The sequence below is a fragment of the Opisthorchis viverrini genome (genome assembly GCF_000715545.1).
Source record: "Opisthorchis viverrini unplaced genomic scaffold opera_v5_67, whole genome shotgun sequence".
Classification (NCBI taxonomy): Eukaryota; Metazoa; Platyhelminthes; class Trematoda; order Opisthorchiida; family Opisthorchiidae; genus Opisthorchis; species Opisthorchis viverrini.
Window position 1 is genome coordinate 725,873 of NW_008751722.1, and position 9,972 is coordinate 735,844.

At 45.9% G+C, this 9,972-nt stretch overlaps 1 protein-coding gene across 1 annotated transcript in view; it reads right to left on the reverse strand.

The window, feature by feature from the left end:
- T265_04156 (hypothetical protein) overlaps positions 1 to 4,465 on the reverse strand; it is a gene marked incomplete at both ends in the record, with an annotated part of 13,941 nt that extends 9,476 nt beyond the window's left edge. Inside the window, 5 exons of the mRNA XM_009168826.1 lie at positions 54 to 250; positions 702 to 986; positions 2,286 to 2,460; positions 4,266 to 4,401; positions 4,441 to 4,465. Coding sequence (XP_009167090.1) covers positions 54 to 250; positions 702 to 986; positions 2,286 to 2,460; positions 4,266 to 4,401; positions 4,441 to 4,465 — 818 coding nt within the window. The remainder of the gene's footprint in view (positions 1 to 53; positions 251 to 701; positions 987 to 2,285; positions 2,461 to 4,265; positions 4,402 to 4,440) is intronic.
- Between the last annotated feature and the right edge of the window lie 5,507 nt (positions 4,466 to 9,972).

Below are 9,972 nucleotides of genomic sequence, written 5' to 3' on the forward strand. Positions count from 1 at the left end.
TATATATATATATATATATATATATATATATGCAAGCATGGCAGTGAGCTTACCGTTGTCTAGCTTGTTTGGCTAGGTGCTTAGTGCGTGCTTGAGCCTCTTCACCTGCTAGTTGGATACGTTCACGTTCTGCGGCTACCCGTTTATCACGTCTCTTCACGAAGGCCACCAACTGCCGAATCTCTTCATTACGTTTCTTCTTTGCTGCATTGCGTAGCCGGCGATTCTCACAATCCATAGCCCGACGTTCCTGAGAATTAACAGAGAACAGGAGTTGACCGCCGTTCGTTACTTTCATAAACCATGGTTATCCATGTTTAACTCAAGCCGGACAGCCCAAAAAGCAGTGAAAATTGCTTATTAAGAACGACGCACCAAGGTGGTTGAAAATAGTGGGACAGGCAGTAATTCTGTACCACCGATCCATCGCTACACTCCCTAAAAACGGAGTGAAGGTGTCACCTCGATTGGTGATGAAACGCTTGCAATCTAATTTTCCAGCTCGGCAGACAAACCAACGGCCAATTTGTACCATGTTAGAACATGTCATTGAATCGCTCTGCTAGACAGACAGACTACGTGCTTCCATAGCAACCACAAGATGTGGACAGGATGAACTCACTGTGCTCTAAATCACTGACTACTTGAAACAACCTACCCGCATGATCATCAAACATTCAAGACAGGATAAAACTGCTCACCGCTCTTGATTCCGCACACCGAACATCGTATTTCTCTACCCAAGTGTAGTTCTTCTTCGTTTGGAAGACTTCCCAAAATTGATAGAACGGAGCGACCACCTCGGAGTAAGCACTCTCCATAGAACCGAAAGTTGGGTAGGATCGCAAATTGCCTTTCCCGTTACGCGCCCCCAAGTCAGCATCCTCTTCAGATGGAGAAGAGTCGTACTCGTTCGCAAACTCAGCAGCTTTGACTTCCTCATCTGTGATATCCTGAAAAACTTTCCGATACACTGTGTAGAATCCCTGCGAATAAGAAATTTAGACAGAGCCACTGTGTATGGATGTACACGCAACCATGTCAAACCGAATATGAATGGTGAGTGGAAAGGGGCCATTAGTATTAAGGAATGAATCATCATCATCAGCTGCAAAACCCGAGTACTTGCCGTACAGCGGTTCTAGCTAGTTTTGCTTACTATGACTTGGGGAGATGAGGAAGATAGCTGCGCGTTGGAGGCGTTGGCCTCATTAAAACATCCACAACGACCGACCATTAATGAGTGATAAGCAACCGAACAGATATCCAACCACTTCCAAGAGATAAACCTAAAGGTTACCACATGACTGGGGAACTCAGCGATTCCAGAAAGTGTTGCATCGAAAGTTCGGACAGTAATTGGTGCATCTTAAATACACAGACTATTCCAACAACTTCATGGAAGACGTCAACAAAGACTGAAACAAAGTTAAACAAAGTCAAACAAAGTTAACCTACAGTTAGAAGTCAACCTAGTCGCTCTTTCCAGGGTCAAACAACCACCAGTGAGCTAAAAGATTTGGTGAGGAGAATAACATAGTTCACTGGTGGTACTGCACAACTTTCGACAAACACCTGCGTATGAAGTTGCAACGACACACACACAAATGCACACACATGACCGCAAGGTCAAGGTATTATTCAGCTTAGCCAAACATGCGTACCACAAATGGTGAACTCATATAATGGTCGTCATCTGAGTCAGCACGTTCCAGCGAGGCTATATTAGCTAGTAGGGCTCCAACAGTCATAGAAAAATAAGGTAACTGCACGGAGAACATGCAATTCGATGTAGAAGAGAAAACGATTAATTCGTGATTTCGAGCCTTCTGACATAGTCAAATAAATACGAACCCTTTTGCATTGTCCAGCAATGTAATGACGGCCAATTATTGCGACCGCCTCCCACAAATCAACCACTCTTGTGGGTTTCCTCTATGCAACGCAGAAAAAATTTAACACCTGAATCACTGTCGCCCCAGATGATTAGGAAAACGTTACGAGAATTTATAGCCAAGTGTGCTGAACAAAAGGGTCAGTAGGTGAACTGATATTTTCACAAAAAATGCGTACAGTTGGATCCAAGCTTCCAGTTATGAAATGGCAGCGTGATAGAAACAGGATTGAGAAACCAGCGGTAATGAAACTGTCCTCCTGCATTCCCACAAAATAAAAATCCGCAAAAAAAGCTGCTGGAAGAAGCAGCACGAGCCGTTGTTTGAAAATAAATCTTGAGATAAATATATTAGATGATTCCCAGTCAAAAACTGCCAAATGGGACGTACCGTCTCACCATCATCAAAGCCTTGGAAACAGGAACGCGTAAAGTACTGAAAGACGTCAACGCGTTCCTCTTCATAACCAGCAGCAGAACCCATTTGGGCTTTTTGTCCACCACTTTGTAGGATCTGGGCCCGATGGCTATCGTACCAAGCACGTTCTTGTGGGTCCGAAAGTACCCTTAAAATTAGTTGCAGAGATATGCATAATTTCATCAGCTGAAGGCATGTAATTAACAAAGAAAACGCTAAATAGGTTGAAGTTGCTGGGAATATACCATGCCGGCGGGGTATAAAGAAGGACGTTTCACATGATAACACCACGATTCTCGTTTTGGGTTTCATTTGCAGTGCCATCTGTCCCACCACTGAGGCTTCAAAGAGGCATAAGCATGCATAAAGCGTAGATACCAATATGTGCAAGTCGTTAGTGGACTGGAAGGGTGATGGTAGCTAAACAAAACTTGCAAGCGATAGGATTTTGTGGAACCTATAACACCAACGTGAAGATCAAACCACTAACGCTTCAATCAACGATGACAAAACAAGGTTCAAGAAAGCGCAAGTGATCGAAAACACAACTGTACAATTTGCACGAACGTGTGCTGATAAATCTGAGTTGCTAAGGTTGACGTATTGGACAACGTGGATGTAACCAGATGGACCGCATCAGAGTGCAGCACACCGTGAGGGTTCGACAGTCACCCAAATGAGCAGTCTCCCCAAAACGCAATTTCAGGGAAGCTAAAAACGCTACTCAATAACACCCCCAGGAGAGAATCACTTCCCAGGACGGAATAACATCTTACAACGAGCACTTACTTTCCCGTCCAATGCGCAACAGAGTGCTTTTCAGGACCTGCCACACACGATTTACAGAACTCCAAACCCACAGCCTCCACGAGAATCCCAAAAGATGGGAAATTATCTGACTACTAAAAATATCGCCTCAACAATCTGAACTACACAAGCGTATATAGGTTGTATAGACAAGTCAGCTCCAAATGGTTGATACTACGTGGAACACCTTATGAATCTGAGTAATCTTTAAAAAGGTTAGTAGGTAGTAGAATACCGTGAATTCGTATGAAACATTATGACTATTTTGGCATACGATGTCGCAAAGGCATAATAAGTTATCTATCGACTTGTTCGACGAAAAGTTCACGCTTTTAGGCAGTAGAAATCATAGATATGAAGAATCCTCTCTCGCTAGAAAATTTGTGAATCAAATCTAATGCAGCAACAAATAAGTAAACAAGTGAATGTATGAAGAAGTACGCTTCAATCCCTTCGTGTCAAAATCGACGAAAATTACACTGGGATGTGTTCCACACCTCTATTTGTTACCGCCATCCTTTCGAGAGAGCGAACCCTGTTAACTTATTTATCAACCTCGGACAGCTCAAATGAAACACGGAAATGACGGTTGGCAAATATCAACCTAATGCGTTATTTTGTAGGTTGAGTTATGTGGAAGTCTCCATCTACCTATGGAGATCTCATAATGCTTTTCAATGGTTTGACTCGTGACTCGTGTTTGGATGGCTTTCAACCATACCGCTAACTTACACCCACAGACATCGAAAGTATGAAAGACGTTCAACAGCAAACTGCAACTTAACTGAGATTAACGAGAGCAGCCACACCCCTCAACCTGGTTCAAATTCGTGTTAAGTACTCATTTCAATCCCTATTCATCCACGCTGACCGGCAAGGGCAGTAATTTCGCGCTTTAACCACTGTGATCCGATTACTCGGCAAACTCAAAAAAGGAAATCCAACCCACTTAAGTCCATTTTGGCTTGCAACCATCAGGGTCACAGTAGTGACTCCACTGGAAGCCCTACTAGTTAGCATATGCAGATAAGCGTTGAATTGGCCGTACAGCGTTATTGTTTACTGTACCATCAGTAAAAGAAGCACTGCGTACCGCTAACTAAAGTGTGCTTTCGCCTAATACAAATAGAACAGAAGAGCACAAACCTGTATGCTTCCTGAATCTGTTGAAATATATTGGTTGTATCTTCAGAGTGAGACACATTCTTGTCCGGATGCCACTGTAAAGACATTTTGTAGTAGGCTTTCCTCAGCTCAGCGCTTTCCACATTCTTTGGCACACCTTTATCAACTATTGGCAAAATGAAGCGTGTGAACATACCTAGGAGGTCGTAGTAACAACGCATTTTCTTGAGCTATTCGAAACATAAAATAACGTCCGGAGACCGTATCAAAACGAGGCTGAAATGTGTTGCACAGGTAGGTGGTTAGCGTCTGGTTGAAAAGGACAAGAGCATGCAGCAAATAGGAAACGTGCTCAAATGATAATGAGTTTGAAAGTTGCCCTCTCAGTAAGGGCCCCGAAAAAGTAACAATGATCGTTCAGCTGTAACACCCTTTCCGCGTCTAGCTGCAACACCATGGGGAATCAGACACCGCCAGAATGCTCAAGCAAAGATGAGAGCAGTCGAGGTGTTAAAGTTGGCCTCGAACCACGGAATTCTCAGTCAGTAAGTTGGACTTTGACCACCGATGGAAGGAAGTTACGAAGTGATATCCAAGCCTTGAGTGCAAGGCTCAGAGTTCTCAAGAGCGTTGGAGACAACAGGCTACCGATAACGCCTCCCTTCTTTCTCTATCACGTACTTTTTGTTCTCCCTCTCCCCACCCCATTAGTATCTCTCTCATTGTGGGCCAAACACTTAGATTTGATTGCACCGTTCGTCCTGCATTGATTTTTTCAAGCAATATCTGTGCGTCATCCTGCTCCGACATCCTCAGAAATCAATCCCCCAGCCTCGACGCCCAGTCTGCCTGGCCGTCCCCAATGTTCACACTCTGAAGCAAGCAGGTCAACAATCTGCTCCTTTTCTCACACTGGGCTCGCTTGGCATTGATGCGTGTGCTGTTTCGGAAACAAGAATTCCATCATCATCTCAATATTCAAGACGACAACATTGGAGAAGGTAAACTTAGAAGAGAGCCTATCGTGTGTCCGAAGCAGCTGGCTTGCAGTGTTTCCATAAGGGATAAAAGTACATATGGTCGTAGCCTCTCGCGAGCGAATGAAGAACTTTAAGTGTCTGAATGTCTGTTGAACATCCGACAAAGTGGTACTGTTCAAGCGCCTGTCTCACAGTGAAGGCATGACCAATGCAACTCCACTTGATTCCCACGAATTCCTCCCTACGTAATCGATCGATATGCGCAAGATAATACCAGAAACTATTTTGTGTGCTACGACCGCCCGACAGACGGTACGGAGGCTTTCACATAAGTATCTTGCACCACGATTAAGATTGAAATCATCTTCATTCGCACCATTCCGCTCCCGGATCTGTCAGGCTGCCAGTTACCAGGCGATTTTTCTGCACCTTACGCGGCCCTGAAAAATGAAGTGACAGGCGACTCCGGACGATCACTTGGTCGAAATCCACAGGTGTGTTTCAAAACAAGCGGTGGTCGGTTATTGATCCGCGCCATCGGGAACTGATGGTAATAAGATCGATTTCAGTTCGTGACCGACCAGACGACTTCAGCTATTTCGGGAGTTAAAACTGTTTAAAATCAACCTGCGGTCAGCACACGGCTGGAACAATGTGTTGTATATTTGCTCTGTTTTTCAAACATTTCATCACTTATTGCTAAATCACTTTCTTCTATTTTAGCTCTGTGTCAAAGTTTTGGATGAATAAAGGCAAGTTTCCGGGCCCTCAGTCTTTTCCATTTTTATTCTGATTGTCGCTGCACTCCAACCCTGGTCGAACACAACAAAATTGTTCACTATTGTCCGTACATACTGAGTCCGGTCTACCTAATTGTCTCAGATGCGCTAAGCCCGCCCACTTGTGCATTAGATCTCCGGCAACCACAACGGTATCTGAGCTTTTAGCTTGCTGCAACAGGGCATTAAGGGCGTTATAATACTTGTCTCTTATGGTGTCAGAGCTACCGTCAGTCGGGGCGTAAGCAGACACGACAAACAGACATAGACCAACTCTCCCGTGTGAAACTCCTTTACAGACGTTGCCAGACGAATACGAAGAGAAGACTATCAACGGGGATCCTTCCTCGCTGACTTAGGACGATAAGATAAGCTTTAGCGCCCTTTCGGTGCCTAACTACCATGCAAATAAAAGGAAGCACGAGGGCTGGGATACTGCCTAGACAGGGGAAGTCAAGAGGCAGGAGTCGGGTTCGAACCACGGATTTTCCGCTCTAACCACTGAGCGAACTCGCACCCTTAGCTATCTCATCGACAACAGCATATCCCACTGCTGCCAGAGTAGCCATTGCGGGAATCAACGACTTTGACGACGCACGCTGCCCTCCATACACCGGAAAATCAATAGCCTGAAAAACGACAGAGAACCCTGGTGGATTGCAAAAGTGCAGCATGTAGAAAAAGCTTTGGACGTAAGAAACAGCTGCACTCCAATTCAGCTGATTCGGCTAATCTGCACAAACGATATGCGAAACAGATGGAACGGCAAAGTTATCGTCCGGAGTAATGGGCCGAAAATTCCAAAGAACAGTTCACCCGGCCATCCTATCCACAAAAACTAGAAAAACGCAGCAAGCCGGAATGGAAAATCGACACTAGCCCGCTGTCAACAACAGAAATCAATCGAGGGATATCACTGCTTCAACACGACAGGGTAACTAGCCCGAATGATCAACACCCCGCTATCTTCAAAGATGATGGTGAACGAAAAAATACTAGTAGAATGGAGGCCATTCCACTCTCAGAAAACAGCGCAAGAACTTCATGCGAAAACACCCGTGGCACAAACATCGCAGTCGTGCGATCTAAGGTGCTCTGTGGTATTATTTTGCGCAGATTGGTCGATTAACTGGACAAACTTGTGAGAATCAAGTCAGGTTTCGCCCAGGCCGAAGAAGCATCAACCACATGTTCACCTTGAGACAGATTCTTGAGAGGCATCACTGTTTCTGATGCCCCATATTGGTCTGGATCTGAAAGCCGCTTTTGACTCTGTCGATCGCCAGAAACTTTGATGTTGACTGGAGATTAAGGGTAAACCCTTGTGTGGGAACTCCTGTGAACGGGTACCAATATCCGGCAAGCTTTCGCTTAAGTTCAACACGTCCAGCGGTGTAAGACATCTGCCATCTCCCGACCTTCCTCTCCAGTTTCTTTGATATAAAAGGAAAGCGTTCAGCTGTAGCACCCTTCCGGTGCCTAGCTGCCGTGCCACCTGAAGGAAGCTTGAAATTCCCCTGAATCCTTTTTGAACCTCTGGGATTAGAATGCTCTCGTGGCATTCGATCACAGACACTGAGTCTGTGAACGACATTGCTTTCCTGGATTGAGGTCTTTAAAAATGCAAACCATTTTAAGTAACCTAAATAACTCTGCTGCATGGCTTGGCATGTGCTTTTTAGCTGCGAAGGGAGTAGGTGGGATCAAACCCAAACTTGAAGATGAGCCAATCGACTTGGAGGTAAGTTCGTTAAGTTCGATAAGTTCAGGTGGACATGAGATAAACTCCAGAATCTGGAAGACCAGGGCAGGTTTTACTTATCTCCGGTGCCTATGACGTTGATATGAAGTCAGTTTGCCTCTCAAGGGCAGAGTACCGACCTAAAGCTGTCACCTTGACGTGATGGTCGGGCTTGAGTGCTGCAATGATCCCGCGGGCTACATTGGCTGGAACGCCGTTGCACAAGGTGCAACCATGCCAAAGGGGAGCAATCAGACCAAGAGCAGTGAGACCCCGTATTACGAGACGGTCTGGGTGTAAAGTTGTACTGTCCTCTGCGACAGGAATGTGAATGCAGTAAAGTGTATCCCCCAGGTGACCAGCGTGTCCATATTTATGGAAGCAGCGACGCTGTCTTCCCCCAAGGAAGGACGGGTTAGAAAAGTTGACCCCAAAAACCGCACACTCCGATCGCCCAACGGTTAACCGTGACCGCCGGCACAATATCCAATACGGTCGAAATAGTTTTAAAACCAAAGAGCCCGGTGTTGCTCAGAAGGCACCTGCTGTGCGCAGTCGCATCGAGAATCAGAGAGCAATGACATCGATTAGCAGATATATCCTGCAGCGTCACCAACCAGGCGCAGTGGGGATCACTCAGTTAACATCCTGATAGGCGAGTAGCACCGATGGAACTCAAACGTTTCATGATCTCCTTTACACCCCCATCAGGTCGAGGGTTGGCACGGAAAACAGCACGCTCTTCGGCAAACTGTGGTTCGGCATGCGCAATGCATGCCTAACCAGCGCGGCTTATGTTGCTGGACACGTTCTTCAGTGGAGGTACCCGTAGTGCAATCTGAAACGCTTTCTAATTTCAATCAACTAATTTGTAAAGCGTGTGCTATAGGCACATTGGTTCCAGTTGCTACACTTTCGACTGTCGGAAAGCGAGATAGTGTAACATACAACCAAGCCTTGGAGGCGAAGACATGTTCAGTTTGTTCGGAAATTGCGTAGCTACGCACTGAAGGCAATAGCTTTGATGCACGAGCGCCAATGACTGCGCGACTGGGCTGTTTCCGCCAATGTCATTAACCAGTAGTGATTTGAGTCGCGGGGTCCCCATCCATGGAGGCGACAGATGCCCACCCGACTAAGTTTGATGGTTAGTGTTTTCGTACTTCGTTGCCAGGTGCACCTCTCGGTTGATTGCACCAGCAGAGCTAAGAGAAAACAGCTCTGTGAGGCAGATGGTCTTGTGGTATGCGGAGTACATGTCCCAACCAGCGCAACTTATGAAGTGTGAGTAATTCATCTATCGCGGGAGAGGTCCCTCTTCCTAAGGCCTTTCTAATTTTTTCGTTTCTGAATCGCCAACAATCCACACAAGCTTGGTTCTTGGGCAACGGTTGTCAAACACCATCAGCTCAGACAGGGACAGTTGCAACGGCCGCCTGTATAGTTTCGGAAGCCATAACGAGTGTGCCTCCCTAGCAGCTGTTGACAAGCCAGGCTAAAAAAACCTAAAAGGGCAAACAGTACCTATAGCTGGTGAAACGTTGCTATTGACATGGCGCATATTAATGTGAATTGAACGAGGGAAAACGGATGTGGAAGTTCGCACAAAGATAGAAAAAATAAACGCTGTGATATTCGGCCACCACCATTACGCGGTATTCCAGCTTACTGATTCAAAGTCAGTGTTTCGTGACGCGTCATAAGCGGACGGACTAGGAGTGGCACTAAGAGATTTGTTGCGACCGGGATTAAGCTGATCCCCTTATGAATACCGCGCTCACTACGAACCCCTGTTTTGAAAATGGACACTATAACTAAGTTGTTTGTTACAAGCCCCCTCTCCAAAATGCAGGCAGACAGATTAGGCAACCAATGAACAAAGCGGGTAGGAGGTCATCCGTATCAGGTGTTCGGTGGCTCTAGAAAGAACACATGCAATCCCTTAGTCGGAACTCCGTACTGTAGTATGCACGCCATGGGAACACCAGGGGACAGTGATTCCCCGAAAGCAGGTGTTCACGGATTCACGGATTGATACATGAGGAAAAATTTGTCTAATGAATGAGTGTACTCTGAGCTTGAAGATCTTCTTACTATGTCCCCGCCGTGTGTTTGCTGGGTCAACGGTAAAAACCCTGTTTGCCAAGCTTTGTTCAAACAGGGCATAAGTAAGAATAAGGTCCCCTCGGAGGCGACGGTACTCCAGGGGAAAGAGATCAAGCATCGCG